Source organism: Schistocerca nitens, chromosome 6, assembly GCF_023898315.1.
Source record: "Schistocerca nitens isolate TAMUIC-IGC-003100 chromosome 6, iqSchNite1.1, whole genome shotgun sequence".
Lineage (NCBI taxonomy): Eukaryota > Metazoa > Arthropoda > Insecta > Orthoptera > Acrididae > Schistocerca > Schistocerca nitens.
Window position 1 is genome coordinate 164,783,882 of NC_064619.1, and position 26,064 is coordinate 164,809,945.

General features: G+C 41.4%; 1 protein-coding gene across 2 annotated transcripts in view; it reads left to right on the forward strand.

Annotated features, from left to right (window-relative positions):
- Positions 1–11,530: 11,530 nt before the first annotated feature.
- Positions 11,531–26,064, forward strand: part of LOC126262466 (protein KRI1 homolog) — a 93,506-nt gene continuing 78,972 nt past the window's right edge. For both annotated transcript variants that reach the window (XM_049959125.1, XM_049959124.1), the window contains exon 1: positions 11,531–11,758. In XM_049959125.1, the coding sequence (XP_049815082.1) occupies positions 11,647–11,758 (112 nt within the window). In that variant the 5' untranslated portion in view covers positions 11,531–11,646. The remainder of the gene's footprint in view (positions 11,759–26,064) is intronic.

Genomic DNA, 26,064 nt, shown 5'->3' on the forward strand with positions numbered 1-26,064 from the left:
TACAAGAATTCCAGTTGCTGAGCGCCTTGTCCAGTTATCACCTGCGAAATCTGCATCAGCATAAATCTTTAATTCTTCTTCGGTTTTGCAATACTTTGGCATTCTTCGGATGGTCAACCAGCACCCAGGTATTGTTTTTCTTGAGATTATTCACTGATAGCTTGCATCCATTCTTCCTTCTCATTTGACTGCAATATTTATGAAAAACAGTTTGGATCTTGGTGTTCAAGTGCATCACCTTTTGTTGCCATACAAAATTCACCACTTTGCATCCAAGTTGGTTTTCTTCATTGTCTTTTATTCTTCTGTTTCTCTTCATTAGAAGATTCAGCAGTTTCTGCTTTTAGAAATTCTGATAATTCTTTATTTTCATGAGATTCACTCGACTCTTAACTTTCTCTAGAATCGAGAGTGCCAGTTTTTTCTTGAGTTTGACTTCCTCCAGAAGTGTACAGCCTAGAAGATTTACTTTGGTCATCATTCCTGAGGGACTTCAAATTCGACATGATCACTATGTAAATCACAAACAATTTCTGGCTGAAATTTCACATCATGACTCAACACCACTTTTCTTTTAGATGAAATGCCAAAAATTCTGAGGTGATAAAGTCGTCGTACTGGTCGATTAAACCATAGTTCATAAGGGGTTTTATTTTCAACTGAAGATTTTCCAGTACGATTTATTAGGTAGACTGATGTGTTACATGCCTCTGCCCACAACGCTTTAGGTAATTTACTCGGATTTAGCATTGACCGGGCAGCTTCAACAATGGTCCTATTTTCCCATTCAGCCACACCATTTTGTTCAGGAGTGTAAGGAGGAGGAATCAGTAGCTCTATTCCCCTGTCTGCAAGCAGTTCGCTGACATTCTTATTGTTAAATTCTTTGCCACTATCACATCTAAATTGTTTCACAACATGTCCATTAGTTTGTGCTTCATTTAAAAACTGCTTAAGCACAGTACACACTTCACTTTTGTGTCTTAAAAAGAAAATTCGACGAAATTTACTAAAATCGTCTTTGAAACATACATAATAATGCTTACCTCCAGAAGATTTCGTGCTCATTGGTCCATTGACATCCACGTGGATTAATTCACCAGTACTGGTAGAGCATATTGTTCGTGTTTTGAATGGCAGCCTATGCATCTTTCCAACCGCACAGCCGTCACAAAATTCACTCTTGGCATCTTCCACATTAATGTTCATTCCTTTTAAAATATTCTCCACATGTTGTTTATTTTGATGACCAAACCTTTCATGGTACACTTGCAATGTTTCGGATGAAGTCATCAAGTTCACACAATTCATTTTTGCATTTCTAACAACACGCATGTTCAACACATAAAGTCAATTTTTCACATAACCTGTCATAACAATATTGCCACTGACTTGTTTTAGAACACAGACATTATTATAACTAAAATTAGTACTGTAGCCCCTGCAGGCAATGGCTCTCACAGAGAACAGATTAGCACTTGCATCAGGGACATATAAAACATTGTCCATTCTAGCATTGTACCATATATTGTTTCGTCGAATTTGGATGTAAACTGTTCCTTGACTGTACGCACACATCTTGACATCTTGTTTTCCCAATGAAATTACTTGAGGAGCATCAAATTCACTATACAAAACAAAATACTGTTTGGTGGGAGTGATATGATTTGTAGCGCCACTGTCGCAATACCATTTATTTGGGTCACAGTGATTACTGGTACACACACCCATAGCGTATGAAGTAAATGCAGCGTGTTCACTTTCTCGCTTCTTCTCTTTTCTTTTATTGCTGTCACGAGTGTCCTGTGGACACGCTGCTGCCCAGTGACCTAAATGTTTGCATATATTACATGGAAACTTCTGTTTTAATTGTAACTTTGTCATCTTTACTTGCTGATTACTTGTTTGCCGTTTTCTTGTTTTAGAAACGACAAAAGCTGCACTTCCGTTAATGTCTTGTTCACGCAGTTCAATAGTACAGAGTTTTTCAGTCAATAAATTCAAGCTTTGCTTTTCTGTCGGCATCGTATCCCAGAGATCCTTAAAATTGTCGTAGTCTTTTCCCAGTGTAGACAAAATTCGACCATTTAAGATTCTTTCAGATAGCGTATTTTCTTCATGTTTTGCTAATTCATCGTTCAGCTCCACAAATAACTTTTGCAGTTTGGCCACATGTGCACTAATATCTACCGTTTCATCACGTTTAACACGGAAAAATGTTTCAATCAACATATTCAAACGCTGAGTACTGCTACGTTCAAATCGGGCGCATAATTTGTCCCACATTTCATTAGCATTCTTGCACGTTAAGACGAGTTCTGTAACAGGTTTACTTAATGCACTTGCTATAAGACTTGCTGCCTCTGCGTCGTCCTTGTGCCATTCCACATACGCTTATTTTTGTGCACTTGTCGCATCTTGCGGCAACTCTACACGTTCATGTGTACGGTTAATAATATCTTCTAGTCCATATGAACGCAACACCATAGAAATATGCCATTTCCATTTGGCCCAGTCCTCAGGTCCTTCAAGCTTATCAATGCTGACCTTATAATCGCCGTTAGCAGTCATGTTTCTTTTCAGACATAGGCTCATTTCAAATATTGTTTTAATTAAACTATGTTGTTTGCCTTTACACGTGTACTGGGCCCATAATCTGATGAAAATATTATTTTAAAGGCAAGAAAACATTTTATTAACTTTATAATTACACCCTGGATACGAAAAAAACACATTTGCTGAAAAAAAAACACAGAAGTTACATATAAGCCAAGAATAAAGATATTGACAGCAGAGTCATGGAGCAGCACATAAATATAGACGTCAAGGAATTTTTCCTTTTCTTTTAACACCTTGTTACCATAGCTGTGGTTTTTCCTATTTTTTTTAATATTTCCTATAGCACTTGTTTGTTTTCTTAGTCTGTAATCTACAGCCATATTCTACCTAATGTCGAAAAGTTATTTACTCAGAAACTTTACGACTGGGAATTTTATGGTTAGGCCTATCGTTAATAGTATGTGGAAGATAGTGTGTTTGCATTTATGTTTGTGTGTGTGTGTGTGTGTGTGTGTGTGTGTGTGTGTGTGTGCTTGTGTGTGAGCATATGTTTGTTTTGCAATATATTTCACTTACTTTTCCCCGTTTCCTCACCACCTTCACTGTGAAAAAGTGCACCGTGTAACTTTCATTGTCACTGTTTACGAACTACGAAAACAAGATGGCGGATAGTGGAACAGCTGACTGTGCTCAGGGCGAGAATTTTGAGTCTTTGTGAGTTTTATCTGCCATTTTACGTAAGGGAGTGAGTGAGTTTGTGTCTGTGTGCTTGTGTGTGTGGATGGTAGGATGGTGGGTGGGGGTGATTATGGGTTGGTATTGTTTGATAGTTCTTTGAACGCAGAGAATAGAGTTCTGTTACAGAGAGCTGTGTATTCATTTATTATTTGTTTTCCTTCTACTATGGCTTCCTGTATTCAATAGATGTCTTCAATTTTTAGTTTTTGTGGGAGGTTGTTGTTGCATTTGAGAATTTTCAAGTCAGTGTTGATATCTATGGTGCACCGTTTCATATTTATAATGTCGTAGTTATCATGTATCGTAGGTCGGTAATAATACACTTTGAATATCGTAAATGCATTTATTAGACACTGAAGCAAGCAAGAACAAACTTGGCAATGCACAACTTGCACGCTGAGAGAGTATAGAATAAAACCAGTTCAAAGAGGTGAGAGTCAAAGATAGAGGCCACAGAGACCCCCCCCCCCTCCCCCACCCTCCCCAGTACTGTGGAGCACGGCGGAGGGAAGCTTCATCACTCGAACTCGTAATCGTCGTGCCAGTGCAGAGGTTGCAGACTGCCACCGACGTGAGAAGTAGGCATCTTGAAAACTATGCTGCAAGAGCCCCGTGTGGCTAACTGCTAAATAGGTGGAGAGACATCAGTCGAAGTCAGGGAGGCGGAGCTGCAGCGACAGCAGGCAGGTCGGAAGCGTTGGAAGGCAGGTCAGAGAGTGATCACTCTGGTTTCAGGTGGTTAGCAGACATTGTCTGTGGTCGTCCATTTAGATGAATTACAAAGGTATTCACACCTCGACGTAGCAGACGGTGAGGACCCAAATAAGGTGGTTGCAAGGCGGCTCTCACAGAGTCGACACACAGCATCACAAACTCAAATGATACAAGTCCCTGTGGATGAACACCAGTGGGGTGGAATGAGGGCGTGGTAGGGTGGTGTGCAGGGGTGGGACGTGCGCACAAACCCTTTCAACCAGAGCCGGAGGATCTGTAGTATTGGTCCTCCATGAACTCTGCTGGAAGGAGGAGGGCTCTCCGTATAGAATCTCAGCGAGCGAGGCGTTCAAGTCTTCTTTATGGGTTGAGTGAGTACCCAGCAGGACCCAAGGGAGAGCCTTGGACCACAGAGCAGTGTGGCACATAAGCGTGGCCTTGAGTTTGTGGTGCCACCATTCGACCAGGCCGTTCACCTGCGGGTGGTAAGCCGTGGTATGAAATTTTGCAATGCTGCAGAATTTGCAGTCTTGCGAAGAGGATGGACTCAAACTGGCGCCCCTGGTCGATCGTGAGAGACAGGGGACAGCTGAAACGAGCAACCCACGCCGAGACGTGTGATGGTCTCAGCTGTGATGTCAATAAGAGGGATTGCCTGGACCCAGCATGCACGCAGAAGACGCTCCTTTGGAATGTCAAACTTGCCCAATGGATGTTGGGCATGTCTGCCGACCTTGCTGCGCTGGCACAGGATTTTGATTGGGCAACAGGAGAGGAAAATCTGTGACCTTCAGGCACAGTTGCAGGAAGCATGCAAGTAACTGATAAGGTGGGGGGGGGAGGAGGGTGGTTGGGAACTGGCAGGTGGTAGGGGGTAGGAAGACAGAGGACGCGTTCTGACAGTTTTATCATCAACACCAAAAACAAGTATCTACCACTGCCAGAGTTAAGTGGAGAAGAACGTCAGGTAGAATTAGGAGCAAGAACTGTATAGCACACTTCAACCGAGGTCAAGAAGCCTTGGAATGTACAAAGTGTTAGAAAGAAGAAAGTGCTGCTGCTAGGTAGGAGCCAAGAGCGAAGTGTAGGCCCTCAGTTACAGGAAAGTTTAGGGGGCAGCAAACCAGGCCACCAGTATCTTCAAGCCAAATGCAGGGCTACGTCATGTGATAGAGGACCAAGAGTCTTTATGTAAGGACTTTACAAAAGAGGACCATGTAGTGATAGTTGATGGGGCAGGAAACAGTTTGGACAGGGATGGGGCATATGACGTAGGTTGGTAACCTGGACAAATAGCGTCCTTGACTCATGACACCAATATACACTTTGTTGAGCTGTTCTGGTGTCATGATCGACCACACTTTGATGTAGCTGTGAGGCGAATCAATGTGGGTTTAGGGGTGGCTGCGAGGACAGCAAACTTTGCTCATGTTTCTCTGGTGCCCATTGGGACTATCAATATGGGCTTTCACTAGGCATGGCCTACACCTAAACAGGACTGGGAAGGGAAGATTGGTACAACTGATTCATGAAAGTATAGGGGGTTGATCTTGGCCCACACATGGTCAAATACCTGTTGTCATAGGTAGGAAAAGTAGGTGTTTTTTAGGATATATCCAGACAACAGGTTCACCTGCCTAAAGAGTATCTCCAGCTGTTTAAAAAATACTGAAACAATCACTCACAAGACAGATTTTAACACTTCACACAAACCAGATGTCACACAGAAAAACAAACCATTGGAAATAGTAACATGAGGCATATCACAGACTTAAAAATCCTCCATCAAAACGTGCAATCATTAAAAAATACAACTATTAGAAGTTGAGTTGCAATCTTTGAACTGCACAGTAGTTTGTATTAATGAGCACTGGTGTAGAGACACGGAAATCCAACATGTAGTATTGTCATTGTATAAAATGGCAAACTCTTACTGCAGGACTACTTCAAGGGGTGGAGCATCATGCATTTATATCAGAAAAGGAACACAGTTCAAATCAAGACATGACCTCACTACAGTAAGTGAAGACAAACACTGAAATATCAGCTATTGAATTAACAGGGCTTGATATCACCAAGAAACTAATCCTTTTGTGTGTTTATAGATCTCCAGGTGGTAGTGTGGACACATTTGCAATGACTTAACAGAAGGTTCAGATAAAGTCTCAAGTACAAAGGTCAACATAATTCTGTTGGGAACATTAACATCAATACTAATATAGTAAATGATTCCAGCAGCACCTTCATAAACGTCCTTCAAAGTTGTGGAATGTCCATACTGGTCAATAGTGCAACAAAGGTTACTAAAGTGACTGCATCAGTTATTGACCATGTGACCACAAATATGGACAGAGAAAAATGTGATGTAGCTGATCTCGGACTATCAGACCATCTCTGTCAAATAACAAATATAAAATGAGGCATTGAATCATTCCCTAAACTACAAGCCTACAAACGACATCTATCAGAAATCAAAATAAAAGATTTCTCAAAAGAACTAGAAAAACAAAGTTGGGATGGAGTGTATAAGGAAACCAATGTGAATATGAAATTCTCTAAATTCTCCATATTTTTAAATTGAACTTTGAAAAGGCATTTCCAAAAGTATGCATGTCTGTATCAACATCTCACAAAAACAGAAAGATAACAGCAAGTATTAAGAAGTCCTCCCAAACACTTAAACACCTCAGTTCCATGAAAAAGATTTGCAATGATCCAGAATTCTTAAATTTCTATCACAGATACAAAAAGATGTATAGGAAGGTGCTGATTGCTATAAAGATTAATTTAATGACAAATAATATATAGTGCAGAGAATAAAAGCAAAGCAGTCTGGAATGTTATAAAAAAGGAAACGGGGAGAGGCAAACAATCACAGAATAACATACTGCAAAGGGAGCGGGATAAGGTAATAAATGATCCACAACACTTAGCAAACTATGTAAATGAGCATTTTTCAAATATTGCAGTGAAGTTACAGCAAAAATTTCCCAAAACAAGTATAACACCTGTGAATAATGTTGCACTAAATACAATAATGTTACTTCCAACCACAGATAATGAAGTCAATAAAACTGTTCAAAAACTAACAAATAAAAAGTCAGTAGGCTTAGATGAAGTACCAGTGTGTGTACTGAAACAATGCATAGGGATTATACAAGGCCCCTTAACAAATATAATAAATGAATGCTTCACATCAGGGATATTTCCAGAGCAGTTAAAACAGGCAAGAGTTGTACCTTTGCTCAAGAAAGGTAATGCAGAAGACATAAAATTACAAGCACATTTCTCTGCTGTCCCTATTCTCAAAAATAATAGAAGCAATTATGAAAGACAGACTAACGAATTACCTGAAGAAATACACTCTTTTAAGCAAATCACAGTTTGGTTTCCACAGTGGCAAAAATATGGAGTCAGCCATAGTAGAATTCAGAAAAGTTGTACTTGATGCTCTTGATAAAGATGAGTGTGTCACTGGCATATTTTTGGATCTTTCTAAGGCGTTTGATACAGTCGACCACAAGATTCTATTAAATAAATTAGAAGCATTAGGATTAAGAAGGGTAGCTAATGACTGGTTTCAATACCTAGCAGATAGGGTAAAAAGAGTAGAGATAACACATACTTCAAATAGATCTAAACATTTAGTTAAACACTTCTCAGAACCAAAATACAATAATATATGGGGATTCCGCAAGGTAGCATATTAGGACCAATACTATTTCTGATATACATGAATGTCTTTCCCACAAGTGTTACTCATGGTGAAAAAATTCTCTTCGCTGATGACAGAGAAAATAAGAAAACTTCATGCCGAGAAAGCAAATGAAACTCTCAAGAAAGTTTATGATTGGTCAATAAGCAATAAAGTGACATTGAACACAAAGAAAACTAATGCCATTAATTTCAGTCTGAAGAGGAAAAATGACAATGTTAAATTAAATGTAGATGGCACCTCTATAGAGCGTGTAACAAACGCAAAATTTCTAGGAATGAGTATTGATTCTCACTTGAAGTGGTGTGAACACACAAAGGTATTTGCAAACAGAATGTCGTCAGCGTGTTATTCCCTTAGAATCCTGTCATCAGTGTGTAACATGCAGTGTCTTTTAGTTACACTCGTTTTGGGGAACAAACATACAAAATATGAACACAATTTTCAAACTCCAGAAAAGAGCGATAAGATTAATAACCAAAAATACTAGTTGAGCTCATTGTAAAGAACTGTTCAGAACACTGGAGATTTTAACTGCACCATCTGAATACATTTACCAGTCAGTTTTAAACATCAATCATATCAATGGTAATTACTGCTCAAACAGCTCTGTCCATGACCATGCAACAAGAGATAGACTCAACTTCCATTTACCAAGAAAATATAAATATAAAACTCAGAACAGCATTTTATACCAAGGAATAAAACTGTACAATAATATACCAAGAGAGATTAAAGAAATTGCAAAAATACACTTATTTAAAAAGGCAGCTAAAAAGTACCTTTATGCAATACATTTTATACATTGAAGAATTACTTAGATAAAAGAGAGCAGGGGTTTGGCAGAAAAAAGTGTTATACACATAAATAATAGTAATGATTATAAAACATTCTACATAACACCTTCACACTATGTTTTTTCCCTTCTTTCTTCCTTTTCTATAAATACTTACCCCCAAGCTATGCATAACACAACACTAACACCTCTTCATCTTCTTGAGCTCTTCATCTCACTCATTATAGAGGGATGCTGACTCAGTTTTTCAGGATAGTAAATGGGAAGTTGTGGTACAGAAAATGGCCCAGAGATCACCAGTGTGTGTGTGTGTGTGTGTGTGTGTGTGTGTGTGTGTGTGTGTGCAGTGAATGAAGCGTTACGAAACAATGTGTTGTAAACAATGTGTGTATAGCGTGTGTGCAGTGACTGATAGTGAGATACGAGGTGCATTCAAGTTCTAAGGCCTCAGATTTTTTTCTCCGGACTGGAAAGAGATAGAAACATGCACATTGTTTTAAAATGAGGCCGCATTCATTGTCAATACGTCCCAGAGATGGCAGTACCATATGGCAGATGGAATTTTACCGCCAGCGGCGAGAATGAGAACTGTTTTAAATACTTAAAATGGCGACGTTTTCCTTACTCGAACAGCGTGCAATCATTCATTTTCTGAATTTGCGTGGTGTGAAACCAATTTAAATTCGTCGACAGTTGAAGGAGACATGTGGTGATGGAGTTATGGATGTGTCGAAAGTGCGTTCGTGGGTGTGACAGTTTAATGAAGGCAGAACATCGTGTGACAACAAACCGAAACAACCTCGGGCTCGCACAAGCCGGTCTGACGACATGATCGAGAAAGTGGAGAGAATTGTTTTGGGGGATCGCCGAATGACTGTTGAACAGATCGCCTCCAGAGTTGGCGTTTCTGTGGGTTCTGTGCACACAATCCTGCACGACGACCTGAAAATGCGAAAAGTGTCATCCAGGTGGGTGCCACGAATGCTGACAGACGACCACATGGCTGCCCGTGTGGCATGTTGCCAAGCAATGTTGATGCGCAATGACAGCATGAATGGGACTTTCTTTTCGTCGGTTGTGACAATGGATGAGACGTGGATGCCATTTTTCAATCCAGAAACAAAGCGCCAGTCAGCTCAATGGAAGCACACAGATTCACCGCCACCAAAAAAAATTTCGGATAACCGCCAGTGCTGAAAAAATGATGGTATCCATGTTCTGGGACAGCGAGGGCGTAATCCTTACCCATTGCATTCCAAAGGGCACTACGGTAACAGGTGCATCCTACGAAAATGTTTTGAAGAACAAATTCTTTCCTGCACTGCAACAAAAACGTCCAGGAAGGGCTGCGCGTGTGCTGATTCACCAAGACAACGCACCCGCACATTGAGCTAACATTACGCAAAAGTTTCTTCGTGATAACAACTTTGAAGTGATTCCTGATGCTCCCTACTCACCTGACCTGGATCCTAGTGACTTTTGGCTTTTTCCAACAATGAAAGACACTCTCCGTGGCCGCACATTCACCAGCTGTGCTGCTATTGCCTCAGCGATTTTCCAGTGGTCAAAACAGACTCCTAAAGAAGCCTTCGCCGCTGCCATGGAATCATGGCGTCAGCGTTGTGAAAAATGTGTACGTCTGCAGGGCGATTACGTCGAGAAATAACGCCAGTTTAATCGATTTCGGGTGAGTAGTTAATTAGAAAAAAATCGGAGGCCTTAGAACTTGAATGCACCTCGTATGAGTGAACAGTGTGGCATTGCATTATTTAATAAGTTATTTGTAAAAATGAGTATTGTATATCACGAGTATATCTAATGATTGTCTCTAACTAGAATCCTGTAAATGTATGTGTTTACGAATTAGCTTATTTTAAATTGATCTAAACTTGTAAATACTTTGACATGTCCTATACCCTAGTAACATTGGTAATTACTGCACAAACAGCTCTGTTCATGACCATGGAACAAGAGCTAGACTCAACTTACATTTATCAAGAAAAGATAAACATAAAACTCAAAACAGCATTTTCTACCACAGAATAAAACTGTACAATAAATTACCAAAAGAGATTAAAGAAATTGCCAAAATACACTTATTTAAAAAGGCAGCTAAAAAGTACCTGCTATGCAATACAGTTTATACATTGAAGGATTACTTAGATAAAACAGAGTAGGGGTTTGGTAAAAAAATGTTATACACATAAATAATAGTAATGATTATAAAACATCCAACTTTCCACGTAACACCTTCACACTATGTTTTTTTCCCTTCTTTCTTCCTTTTCTATAAATACTTACCCCCAATCTTTGCATAGCACAACACTAACACCTCTTCCTCTATCTGAGCTCAACATCTCACTCATCATAGAGGGATGCTGATTCAGTTTTTCAGGATAGCAAATGGGAAGTTGTGGTACAGAAAATGGCCCAGAGATCACTGGTGTGTGTTACGAAAGAATGTGTGTATAGTGTGTGTGCAATGACTGATAGTGAGATATGAGTGAACAGTGTGGCATTACAGTATTTAATAAGTTATTTGTAAAAAAAAGTATTGTATACCAGGAGTAAATCTAATGATTATGTATAACTAGAATTCTGTAAATATACGTGTATACGAATTACCTTATTTGAAATTTGTCTAAACTTGTAAATACTTTGACGTGTCTTATATCCTTGTAAAAAGAGATCTACGGATGAATAAAGCTACTACTACTACTACTACTACTACTACTACTACTAGAAGAAAGACATGACACAAGCATTTCAAGTACTCCCACAGTTTCAAGTTACCCCATTTGACTGTATGCCCAGAAATGGCTAATAAACGGAAAAACAGAAACATTAAAACTGGTTCAGTAGCTATAACAGCATGCATGACAGTGAGAATCCACAGGCCAGTAACTATAATTTTCAATACTGGTGGTGCTCTTGTTGTCGATTGGGGGGAAGAAATCTGTGCAAGTTTCTGATGCCTGTGGAGGCCGAGCTAGTATTGCGATAGTTACGTATTGTCTTTGGTTGAAAGTAATTTACCATGTTGTTGTTTATATTTCACGCGTTGTTGTGCACATGTGAGAAGAGTGTGTTACAACATATGTAGGGCAATGTATATCGTTTCACCATGAAGGAGCTGCTGTGTGGAAGTGATTCGGAGCCAGAAAATATTTTAACCGTAAACAAATCGTATGCTGAGCGATATAACACATGGAGAGAGAAAGAAGAGCTTCAGAAGTGTGAGCTAACTTGAAAATTGTATTGTTTTATAAGTATTTTCTCGACTGCTGTTTCATTAAGTTCCAGTTTACGTGTTTTATTTTACTACAAAAGTAACAAAATTGCACTGTACCTATCTTTCAACTGAGGTATTCTAGGTTGTGACCACATAACTTACTGATGCATATTGGAGATGGTACTAAACCAATATCGCGTTTAAAATCTGCATAGTCATTTGCGCTATTTCAGTTTAAAAATTGACAAAGGAAACTAGATTTTATTTTTTTACTGGGTGGATGGCGCGGTGGTGGTGGTGGTGGTGGGGGGGGGGGGGGGGGGGGAAATCACTGTTATTCTGTCGCTGCGTTGCAGTCACATAGATCGTCATCATACGCAATGTAGCGTTAAAACTTTTTGTGTTGTCAGTTAATATTTCATATTGTCTCAGTTGCGCGTGCATTGATTGAAGGATTGAAGGGAACAGTGCCAACTCATAGGTTGCTTTGCTGTAAAACCTTTGGGTTTGTGCGTACAGATATTTGATGACCAAACACAACAGACTGAGGTTATTAATTCAGTAATGTTTTCTCACACATGACATGTAAATATCATTGAAAGAACATTTAATATCAGGCATGAACACATATACAAAGATGAATAGACACTGAACACTACCACCCATCACCTTTAAAGTGACAGTCATATAATTTTTAACCTTGGATCTGTATTGTTATTATAGTGGTGTTATTTGGCTCACACATGGGAAGAAGCCATGTAAATGACCTATATGTAGCCATCTTAGAATACAGAAAATATTACTCCAACACTGTATTTTTTAAAAAGTTGTTAAATTGATAAGCTATGGCATCGACCTTATACCCCTCTGTATTCGTCTTCATATTATGTAGGGTAGCATACATGTAGATAATACACTTGTACCAAAATACTTGTCCAGGGATTTGTGTGTTATGTAATAAAACTTTTCTGAATAAATATACAACTTAAGCTACCCTACTCTACATTCTGTTGCCACTCTATTAAAAGATTCATCTACAGCACAAGTAAAATTTCACTCTCTGTCAAATTTAGCACTTATTTTTCATTGGCAAATGTGGCTTGATAGCAAAATAATTACCATGTAATATGAAGGTTACTGTGTTGTTGTTGTTTTGTGGGCTTCAGTCCAAAGACTGGTTTGTTGAACCCCTCCAAACTAATGTATCCTGTGCAAGCCTCTTCATCTTCAAGTAACTACTGCAGCCTACATCCTTCTGAATGTGCTTAGTATATTCATCTCTTGGTCTCCCCCTACGATTTTTACCCTCCACACTTCCCTCCAATACTAAATTGGTGATCCCCTGAAGCCTCAGAATGTGTCCTACCAACTGATTGCTTTTTCTAGTCAAGTTGTGCCACAAATTTCTCTTCTCCCCAATTCTATTCAGTACCTCTTCATTAGCTACATGATCCAACCATCTAATTTTCAGCATTCTTCTATAGCACCATGTTTTGAAAGCTTCTATTCTCTTCTGGTCTAAACTATATATCATCCGTGTTTCACTTTCATACATAGCTGTACTGCACACAAATACTTTCAGAAAAGACTTCCTGACACTTAAATCTATTCTCAGAGTTAACAATTTTCTCTTCTTCAGAAATGCTTTCTTTGCCATTACCAGTCTACATTTTATATCCTCTCAGTTTTGACCATCCTCAGTTATTTTGCTTCCCAGATGGAAAAACTCATCCACCACTTTAAGTGTCTTACTCCCTAATCCAATTCCCTCAGCATCACCTGATTTAATTTGACTACGTTCCATAATTCTCGTTTTGCTTTTGTTGATGTTCATCTTATTGCCTCCTTTCAAGAAACTGTCCAGTCTGTTCAATTGGTCTTCTAGGTCCTTTGCTGTGTCTGACAAAATTACGATGTCATCGGCACACCTCCAAGTTTTTATTTCTTCTCCATGGATTTTAATTCCCACTCCATTTTTTTTTCTTTTTTTTCCATTACTGCTTGCTCAGTATACAGACCTAATAACATTGGGTGACAGTCTACATTCCTGTCTCACTCCCTTCTCAATCACTGCTTCCCTTTCATACCCCTCGACTGATATAACTGCCATCTGGTTTCTGTACAAATTGTAAATAGCCTTTCGCTTCCTGTATTTTACCCCTGCCACCTTCAGAATTTGAAAGATAGTATTCCAGTCAACATTGTCAAAAGTCTACAAATGCTAGAAACATAGGTTTGCCTTTCCTTAACCTGTCATCTAAGATAAGTCGTAGGATCAGTATTGCCTCATGTGTTCCTGCACTTCTACAGAATCCAGACCGATAATACCTGAGTTTGTCTTCTACCAGTTTTTCCATTCGTATGTAATGAATTCATGTTCGCATTTTGCAACCATGACTTATTAAACTTATAGTTCGGTAAATTTTACACCTGTCAGCATCTGCTTTTTTTGGAATTGGAATTACTATGTTCTTCTTGAAGTCTGGGCATATTTTACTTATCTCATACATCCTGCTCCCCAAGTGGAAGAGGTTTGCCATGGTTGACTCCCAAGGCTGTCAGTAGTTCTAATGGAATGTTGTCTATTATCGGGGTCTTTTTTCGACTTAGGTCTTTCAGTGCTCTGTCAAATTCTTCACACAGTATCATATCTTGCATCTCATCTTCATCTCTGTCCTCTTCCTTTCCACAATATTGGCCTCTAGTACATCACCCCTGAATGGATCTTCTATATGCTCATTTTATCTTTCTGCTCTCCCTTCTGAGCTCTAGATAATTATGCAAGTGGTTCTCTTTTCTCCAAAGATCTCTTTAATTTTCCTGTAGGTGGCCTATATCTTGCTGCTAGTGGTATATGCTTCTATGCTTGTACAACCTTACTTTTGCCCTCTAGTCATTCCTGCTTAGTCATTTTGCACAGCCCGTTGATCTCATCTTTGCGACATTTGTTTTCCTTTCCACCTGCTTCATTTACTGCATTTGTATATTTCCTCTTTCATCAATTAAATTCAGTATCTCTTGTGTTACCCAAGGATTTATACTTTACCTACTTGATCCTCTGCTGGCTCCACTATTTCACTTCTCAAAGCTACCCAATCTTTTTCTGCTGCATTCCTTTCCCCTGTTCTTGTTAATCATTCCCTAATGCTCCCTCTGAAACTCTCTACAACCTCTGGTTCTTTCAGTTTATCCAGGTCTCATCTCCTTAAATTCCTACCTTTTTTCAGTTTCTTCAGTTTTAATCTATAGTTCAAAAACAATAAATTGTGGTCAGAGTCCACATCTGCCACTGGAAATGTCTTACAATTTAAAAACTGGTTACTAAATCTTTGTGTTCCCATTATATAATCACTTTGACTTTCTGGTGTCTCCAGCCCTCTTCCATGTAAACAACTATCTTTCATGATTCTTAAACCAAGTGTTAACTACGATTAAGTTATGCCCTGTACAAAATTCTACCAGGCAGTTTCCTCTTTCATTCCTTACCCGCAGTGCCTGCTGTCCTACTACTTTTCCTTGTCTTGCTGGGGTCGTTGTGGGGATGTTGCGAGGGTGACATGGTATTAGAAGGTCAAAAGTGTAACATGAGGCTGAAATGAAAATAAAAATATATGGGGAGAGATAAAGGCGAACTAGAAAGCAACTGGAGATCTGGTGTAAAAAAAGTCGAAAAAGTGTTGGTTAAAGCTGAGCTATGTTGATCCTGTGGTGAACTTGGATTGGTAAACAATGATGTGCACAAAGGTTAGGTGGTTGTGTTGCCGCCAAAACACGTTAAAGGGTGGGATAATTCAGGAAAATTTGGAAAAATTATTTATTGATGACATCTTCATGATCTGGACTCACTGTGAAGAACAACTCCAGAATTTCCTCTCCAACCTCAACTCCTTTGGTTCCACCAGATTCACCTGGTCCTACTCCAAACCCTATGCCACTTTCCTTGACGTTGACCTCAATCTGTCCAATGGCCAGCTTCACACATCCGTCCACATCAAACCCACCAACAAGCAACAGTACCTCCATTATGACAGCTGCCACACCTCCATTATGACAGCTGCCACACATTCCATATCAAACGGTCCCTTCCCTACAGCCTGGGTCTTCATGGCAAACGAATCTGCTCCAGTGCTGAATCCTTGAACCATTACACCAACAACCCGAAAACAGCTTTTGCATCCCGCAACTACCGTCCAGACCTGGTACAGAAGCAAATAACCAGAGCCACTTCCTCATCCCCTCAAACCCAGAACCTTCCACAGAAGAACCCCAAAAGTGCCCCGCTTGTGACAGGATACTTTCCGGGACTGGATCAGACTCTGAATGTGGCTCTCCAGCAGGGATACGGCTCCTACCCTTGTAACCGCCCCCAGTGTAAGACGTGTCCCATGCACCCTCCCACCACCACCTACTCCAGTCCTGTAACCCGGAAGGAGTACACGATCAAAGGCAGAGCCACGTGTGAAAGCACCCACGTGATTTACCAACTGACCTGCCTACACTGTGAAGCTTTCTATGTGGGAATGACCAGCAACAAACTGTCCATTCGCATGAAAGGACACAGGCAGACAGTGTTTGTTGGTAATGAGGATCACCCTGTGGCTAAACATGCCTTGGTTCACAGCCAGCACATCTTGGCACAGTGTTACACCGTCCGGGTTATCTGGATACTTCCCACTGACACCAACCTATCAGAACTCCAGAGATGGGAACTTGCCCTTTAATATATTCTCTCTTCCCGTTACCCACCAGGCCTCAACCTCCGCTAATTTCAAGTTGCCGCCGCTCGTACCTCACCTGTCATTCAACAACATCTTTGCCTCCGTACTTCCGCCTCGACTGACTTCTCTGCCCAAACTCTTTGCCTTTACATATGCCTGCTTGTGTCTGTATATATATATATATATATCTGTGTGTGTGTGTGTGTGTGTGTGTGTGTGTGTGTGTGTGTGTGTGTGTGTGTGTGTACCTGTCCTTTTTTCCCCCTAAGGTAAGTCTTTCCGCTCCCGGGACTGGAATGACTCCTTACCCTCTCCCTTAAAACCCGCATCCTTTTGTCTTTCCCTCTCCTTCCCTCTTTCCTGATGAAGCAACCTTGGGTTGCGAAAGCTTGAATTTTGTGTGTGTGTTTGTGTTTGTTTGTGTGTCTATCAACATACCAAAGGTTTCGTTTGGTAAGTTACATCATCTTTGTTTTTAGATATATTTTTCCCATGTGGAATGTTTCCATCCATTTTTACTGGTTGCCTAGTTTTGGGCTTTGCCAATTTTTGCAAACCACCTGTTACAAAGAACAAAATTAGTTAGGAGTAGATGTGTCGAAATGTAGATAATAAAGGAGTCACTGATAAAATGATACATGTGATAATGACTTACATATTTGTATTTAGGATATGTTTGGTGTGAATAATTCTATTTATGTCATCACACTTACATGTATCTCAGATCCGTGTTAGAAGACATCACAATTGTATGTACTGTACCTTACTGTGTTATGTTTGTATATGTGCATCATATTTATTTTTCTTAACTGTAGTATCTTCATGATGGACATACACTCCTGCAAATGGAAAAAAGAACACATTGACACCGGTGTGTCAGACCCACCATACTTGCTCCGGACACTGCGAGAGGGCTGTACAAGCAATGATCACACGCACGGCACAGCGGACACACCAGGAACCGCGGTGTTGGCCGTCGAATGGCGCTAGCTGCGCAGCATTTGTGCACCGCCGCCGTCAGTGTCAGCCAGTTTGCCGTGGCATACGGAGCTCCATCGCAGTCTTTAACACTGGTAGCATGCCGCGACAGCGTGGACGTGAACCGTATGTGCAGTTGACGGACTTTGAGCGAGGGCGTATAGTGGGCATGCGGGAGGCCGGGTGGACGTACCGCCGAATTGCTCAACACGTGGGGCGTGAGGTCTCCACAGTACATCGATGTTGTCGCCAGTGGTCGGCGGAAGGTGCACGTGCCCGTCAACCTGGGACCGGACCGCAGCGACGCACGGATGCACGCCAAGACCGTAGGATCCTACGCAGTGCCGTATGGGACCGCACCGCCACTTCCCAGCAAATTAGGGACACTGTTGCTCCTGGGGTATCGGCGAGGACCATTCGCAACCGTCTCCATGAAGCTGGGCTACGGTCCCGCACACCGTTAGGCCGTCTTCCGCTCATGCCCCAACATCGTGCAGCCCGCCTCCAGTGGTGTCGCGACAGGCGTGAATGGAGGGACGAATGGAGACGTGTCGTCTTCAGTGATGAGAGTCGCTTCTGCCTTGGTGCCAATGATGGTCGTATGCGTGTTTGGCACCGTGCAGGTGAGCGCCACAATCAGGACTGCATACGACCGAGGCACACAGGGCCAACACCCGGCATCATGGTGTGGGGAGCGATCTCCTACACTGGCCGTACACCACTGGTGATCGTCGAGAGGACACTGAATAGTGCACGGTACATCCAAACCGTCATCGAACCCATCGTTCTACCATTCCTAGACCGGCAAGGGAACTTGCTGTTCCAACAGGACAATGCACGTCCGCATGTATCCCGTGCCACCCAACGTGCTCTAGAAGGTGTAAGTCAACTACCCTGGCCAGCAAGATCTCCGGATCTGTCCCCCATTGAGCATGTTTGGGACTGGATGAAGCGTCGTCTCACGCGGTCTGCACGTCCAGCACGAACGCTGGTCCAACTGAGGCGCCAGGTGGAAATGGCATGGCAAGCCGTTCCACAGGACTACATCCAGCATCTCTACGATCGTCTCCATGGGAGAATAGCAGCCTGCATTGCTGCGAAAGGTGGATGTACACTGTACTAGTGCCGACATTGTGCATGCTCTGTTGCCTGTGTCTATGTGCCTGTGGTTCTGTCAGTGTGATCATGTGATGTATCTGACCCCAGGAATGTGTCAACAAAGTTTCCCCTTCCTGGGACAATGAATTCACGGTGTTCTTATTTCAATTTCCAGGAGTGTAGATTCAAGGCACCACATATGCCCGTCTTAAGGACAATTCAAGATAAAAGTCTGTACATTACAATTATGTAGGAACAAATGATCTAAGCTTTATATAAATAAATAAATAAAAAAAATACAAAATGGCATATTTCCCCAGTTTTGGCCGCATTAATTGTGGCTGTGGTATGCCATTTCCCCACTTTTGGCTGCTGCTTATTATAATAAAACTGCAGCTTTAAGTAACTGTAGAATCAGTTTGCTGCAATATGCTTTGTTCTTTGTACAAGCATTTAAGAAAACAAACATGCATAAAGTAAATAAAAGTTACAACAATTGAGTGGAAAAGAAAAACAATCAGTAAAAACTATTGTGTTGGTTGGCCTAGAAACAATCTACAATTAATTCCCCTTCAGGAGCCAGAAGAAAGAGATTTCATCCATATTAAGAACTCTGTTAGGGTCGTTTAAAATATCCTTACCATTCAGAGTTTCAAATACTTCCTGCAACCAATTTCTTTTTTTCTCCACTGTATTAGAACTTCTAGTGTCATTAACATTTGGTACCTTTTTGTGACAAAACTTTCTGTCTGTTGAGAAAGCCATGATATCACTTATTTTCAGGTTGATGTTTGTCAGTGCACTCTTAGCTCTTCACAAATCTGCCTGTTTAATGAGTTTTTTTGCATAGATACATGAGATCTTCTGTAGTAACTGGAAACCCTGTGTTGGAAAAGTCCAGTCCAGAACCTGATCCATCAGAATTTTTGTTTCCTAAGACAGTGTGTTGGCCACAGTGCCCAGTAGATAGGCAAGAAATTTTGTTTCTCAATATTCTTGGAGCACTGTACAACTTGCTTGCAGTATCAACCTTCATTCCCTCAAGAATAGCCTCCAATGCATTTTTTAACTTTGGTGGGAATACTGAAATCTCTTATTCTGAGGTTGACTCAAAAACCTTGAGTTAAAAAAGGTTACATCTTCACAATTTATTTTGCATATTTTACTGTGTTACAAGGATAGATAAATTAATGAGATGCTCAGGTGAGACTATTAATCAGGTCTAGCTTTATATAAAGAATACCAGAAATATTTTAAATAAATTTACTTAACTAAAATTAGCCTAGTTAGAATGCAGACCAAGGCTGTGTTATGGATGTTTAGTAAAAAAATTTTAAAAGTGGCTAAGACCGTACACATATACGTCCCTATGTATGACCACAAGGATGGCCCTAGCAGGTAACCAAGACTAAATATGGATATGTTAATGGCCAGAGAAGTTTGATGCTATGTTCATGGGTTGTACCATATTTAACTCGCAAAAAATAAAACTATAATACTTATCCACACCTCCCAACACATTAAGTTTCTACTGACGTTTTATTTAAACATGTCAAATATGAAAATCAGATATGCCTTGCTGAAAGAAAAACTCCATGAAACTCAACTTCTTCGACACAGAACTTTTCACAAAATTGTGATTCCAAACAAGAGCAACCAAAGAAATACGTATATATCTAACTGATAGCACGTTTCATTATGTTTGTAATAAAATATTTTAAGATTGACTGCTATTCAAAAGAAGCTTAAAAATTCTCTAACAGTGTCAAACTGGCCATAAGTGCAGTAGTGGCTAAAATTGGAGCCTTGACCATATATGAAAATAAAATTTGAAAACAAACTGAAAAAGTTTATCCTTGACGGATCCTTCTACTTTCTATTACTGTAATGTGTGAAGGTGGTGGCTGGAATTACTGACTTACATCTGTATTTTTTTTTTTTTTTAAGGAACAAGAAACTTTATAAATGTTCAGCATGTAGCCATATTTACAAATTAATTTATGATGTGAATATAAAATTACTCATGCTACATCATTTTGACTTATCATTCAAATGGTCCATGGAACATGAAACTGACTAACTTACCATAATACACTATGCTGTAAGTACTGTTGTGACATCAGTTAATGCAGATCTGAGGTCCATGTGTGGTGATATAAATAGAACTGTTCACCACAAACATATCCTTAATTCAAATAGGCCTATATGAGTAGTTCCCATATGTATCACTTTATCACTGATACATGCCAGCCAGTAAATAAACAGCACTTTTGGTATGAATTAATTGAAAGACTTTTTTTTACAATATAGATAATATATTGTAATGCAATATTTTATGAAGCAGGCTACGTCCTTTAAAACAAATTTTGCACCTGATTGTTCTGGACTATGTCAACCAGAATTTGTACTTATTTGGCAATGATGACTGGATTTTCACCAAGAAATATTGGAATTTTCATGTCCTGTATCTTAAGTAGTAGCCACTAGAAAGGAGGTCTGAAAATGATTATTTCAGTCTTCAACAGTATAAGGGAAAGTCCTTGTTAGGAAAGGACACACACACACACACACACACACACACACACACACACACACACACACACACACACACACACACACACACACACACTTCCATTCAAAGAAGCAAACACACCTCACGCACACGACATGCTGTCCAGCAGCTCGGACCAGATTGCAGCTGTCACATAAACCAGAAATAGCAGTCTGGTGGGGACAGGGAAGGGAAAGGGATAGCAGGCTATGCATGAGGAGGAGAAGAGCACTGTCTGGCATAGTGTGCAGGGGCTAGACTGCCAATAGGCACAGTGTTGGGAGGGGCAAGGGAAATGAGAAATGACAAAGGAGAGGAGCAGGGAAGGAGAAAGATGGGCAGGTATGTTGGCAGAGGGTGGGAGACAAGAATAGGGAGGAGGTGATAGGACAGACGGGGTGGGAAGTGTTGGTTACAGGGTTTGGGAACAGGGAGGTTACTGTAGCTTGAGGCTGAGATAATTTGAGGAGCAGAGTGTGTGTTTTAAGGATAACTCCCATCTGACCAGTTGAGAAAAACTGGTGGTCAATGGGAGTTCCAGGTGGCTTGGGTAGTGAAGCAGGCCATTGATATCAAGCTTGTTATGTTGAGATGCATGTTGTGCCACAGGGTAGTCGACTTTTCTCTTGTCCACAGTTTGGCCGTGGCCCTTCATTGTGGTGGATAGCTGGCTGATAGTCTTACCATTATAAAAAGCCATCTAATGAATGCAGGAGACCTGGTATATGGCATGGCTTCTTTCACCAGTGGTGTGGTCTCTGATGGGGTAGGATAAGCCTGAGGCAAGACTAGAATAGGAAGTGCTGTTGGGCTGGATTGGGCAGGTCTTGACCTGCATCTTCTACAGGGATATGATTCCTCTGGTAAGGGGTTGGGATTGCGATTGGCATAGGGCTCGACTGGGATATTGTGGAGGTTGGGTGGGCACAGGACACCAATTTAGGGGGAGATGGGAATGATCTTGGGTAGGATGACCCTCATTTCAGGGCATGATGATAGGTAATGAAGGCTGTGACGAAGGATATGTTTCAGTTGTCCCAGTCTGGGGTGGTACTGAGTGAAGAAGGACCACTCCTAGCTGGTTCCTGGGGGGGTGAGAGGAAATGCCATGAGAGCAGCTCTGGCAGTTAGTGCCTGTATGTGAAGGCATTGGTGAGATTCACAGCATACTGGGCAAGGGAGTTTTTGTCATTGCATAAATTCTGTACCCGAATGGTCAGGCTGGATGGGAGGGATTTTTTGATTTTTTTGTTGTACCCAGAGTTTTCCTCCTTGCCAACCCCTCAAAGCAGCCAGACACTGTCTAGATGACCTTTTCAAATCGCAACATCCCCCCAAAACACCCCACCAGCACCCCACCAACTCCAGAGCAAAACGTTCCAGCAACACTGTTATTTACTAAAATCCTCAGCCACACAGAAGTTTCAATCCTATCCAAAAGCTTCAGCTTCAGCCCTACAACCAAATTTAACCATGCTGGACTTATCAAAAATCTACTCTCCTTCTCCCGATCCCTTTAGTGGAAACACTTTGTTGCCGCCAATCCTTCCAATCAAAGCCAATCCAATCCCAACATTGAACCCTGTCTCTACCAGTTCATACTACCATCTAACAGTAATCCTCCGTCTGATCTCCTGCTCCCACCTAACCATCCCCTGGTCAACTTCCAGGAATTCCTTACCTCCAGCTTGGCCTCACCATCCTTCCCAGATCCCCTTCTCAGAACAGCAGCCTTTCAGCAGAAGAAAGAAAAGGCATACACAACCTCAACACAAATCCTGATCTAATCATGCTACCTGTAGACAAGGGTTCCATCACTGTGGTTTGTATCACAATAACTACCTTGCGGAATGTCTGTGCTTTTGGCTTACTTCTCCACCTATAAACTCTGCCAGAGTGATCTCATCCCAGAAGTTCAACATAACCTCCGACCCCTGTTTAAGCTGTAGGCCATTCCCAGAGCCTCTGTCTTGAATCCATTTCCTTCCTCCTATGACATCCTACACGCCCACCTTCTACATGCTCTCCAAAATCCACAAGCCCTATAATCCTGGACACCCATTGAAAGAATTTTGCCCCTCATTGACCAACACCTCCAACCAATTGTCTGTATTCTAGCCTCCCACATCAAAGATATGAACCACTTCCTTCGCTGACTCTTCAAAATCCCCACCCCTACTTGTCACTGTTGATGCCACTTCCCTATACACTAACATTTGTCATGCCCATTCTCTTATCACTGTTGCACACTACCTTTCCCAACATCCTTCAGACTCCAGACACACTACCTCATTCCTCACACACCTAACTTTATCCTAACTCAAAGCTCTTTCTCCTTTGAAGGGAAGGTGTACAAACAAATCAATGACGCAGCCTTGGGAACCTGCAAAATACCCTCCTGTGCCAACCTGTTTATGGGCTGTCTAGAGGAAACCTTCCTAGTGTTCCAAAACGCCAATCCCCTGGTCTGGTTTAGGTTCAGTGGTGATCAGGGCCAAGACGTCTTACCTCCATTCCTTCACAACCTCAGCATCTCTCCCATTTGCTTCACCTGGTGCTCCTCAACCTGCATGTCACCATCACTGATGTTGACCCCCTTCTCTCTGGTGGCTCCATCCACACCTCTGTCCACATTAAACTCACCAATTACCAACAGTACTTTCATTTCAGAAGCTATCATTCCTTCCACACCAAAAAATCCTTCCTATAGAGCCTGCCTCACCCAGCATTCAACTGCTTCGCCCAGTATTCTGGGGGTCTTAAGAGTACCAAGGCCTTCACAGACATGCACTATCCCCCAGAACTAGTTTGGAGACAGATCTCCTGTGCCATTTCCCATCACATCCCCAATCCTCCCACCACCTCCAAGAACCAGCTACAAAGAAGTGGCCCCTTTGACATCCAGTATCACCCTGACTGGACAGTTGAGCCGTATCCTTCGCCAGGACTGTGATTGTCTGTCAACATGCTCTGAAATGAAGGACATCGCATCCAAGATCATATCCATCTCTCTGCCTAAAGTGGTGTTCCATTGCCCACCCAATCTCCACAATATCCTTGTCAGGCTGTTCCAGCTCATGAGTGCCTTGCTGAGCTGCGGAGCACTCCCTGCTGTGTGGAGCATTGTGACTAACTGTCAGCAAATAGCCCAGCATTTTCTTCAATGTCATTCACCATAAAAGTATAAATGCATTACAGTGTGTGAACTATGCTGCATATTTCTATAACTTCTGCCTTAAGTGTACTTTTTTAAACTTAGGTCTTCTGATATGTCGTTCTGAAGTCTGGCTGCTAGCTCTTTGCATGCTTTGCTTTCTATCTGCTCATAAAGCACTGCTTGAAGATGTCTAATGATGCCATATGTTGTACTTCATAGCAGAATTGAATAGTTTATGGTTTATGACATACAAGGCACTGCAGGCATACATCCCTCCTAAGAAATAGAAATGTATCACCCAGTTGAAGCACAGGACTTCCACGACTGCTGCCATTGTACACTGATTGTTGCCTCATTTGGGCTTAATGCGGTCAGGGCACAGTGAGTTTGCTGTCACCCAACACATGGGCTCCTAGCCATCGCAGTAAGTGCTCAGGAGCTCTCCTCCTCCCACATTCATTGCCCCGCTTTTTATATTGGTATGACTACCAACCATTTGTTTACCAGGATGAACGGCCACCAACAAACTTTGGCCAAGAGCAAAGTAGACCATGCTGTGGCACACCATGCAGCTGAACATAGCATGCTTGATTTCAATGGCTGCTTCACTATCCAAGCCATATGGATCCCCCCCCCCCCCCTCCACAACCAGCTTTTCTGAACTGCTCAGATGGGAATTATTCTTATAATGCATTCTCTGCTCTTGAAATTATCCCAGCCTCAGCCTGCAGTAAACCACTATACCCAAACTCTTAACCCCCCCCCCCCATCCCCATTATTCACCACCTCCCTGTTCTCACCCCCAGTCCCTCTGTGTGCACCGTCCTCTGCCAACTTACCTGCTTGTCTTTTCCCTTCCTTGCTCCTCTCCTTTTTCACTCTCCCCCCTCCCCTCCCTCCCTCTTCCCTCTTCCACAGCCTCCTGACACTGCACTTGCAGGAGGCAGGCTAGTCCCTGCAAGCTGCGCCAACAGTGCCCCCCCCCCCCCCCCCCCCCCCCCCACATCCCGCTATCCCTTTCCTGCCCCTGCACATTGCTGCTTCTGCTCTACGACACAGTTGCATTCCAATCTGAGCTGCTAAAGATGCCAGTCGTGTGTGTGAGGTGTAGTTGCTTGTGTGAATGAATGTGTGTATGTTTCCCTTTCTGAAGAAAGCTTTGGCCAAAAGCTAATTTCACTCTGCCTGTCTGCAACTCAGTGTGTCAACTTTATGGTAGACAGCAATCTGTCTTTTCCTTGTGTTGTTGATTTTTCAATCTTCATTATGAAAGTAGTAGGTCTGTATATACAGAATTATATTTTGTACTGTTAAATAAGTAATGCAGATTATATTTGAGTTAGGAAGCATGAAGAAAACTATCTTTGAGGACATCATTTGCTTAAGTCAAGTTATAGATGTAAGCCACAGTCAAGATGCAGTTTTTAGTAAGTTCTAAGTAAAAGTCAGTCTGGTTAACTATTCATAAATCTTAGATAAGCCAGTTTCTTTTACCACATGCTGTCTATTTTGACCATTTCAGTTAGTTAGTTTCATGTTCCATGAATCATTTGCATGATAAATTGTAATTGTGTGGACCATGTCAATTGACTTTACTTTTCATTGTCACCTATATGTCTTCTGCATTAATAATTTGTCTTCTATTGTCAAAATAAAATTCATTTACTGAAACAAATAATTATCTTTGTCCTTCAGACATACAGAAAAAAATCCTGTGATATAGAACAAATCATTGTGACTTTTATACTTTTTCCCAAAATAGTTCGCAACAAGAAAAGTTAATAAGATCAATGATTATAAATATTTCA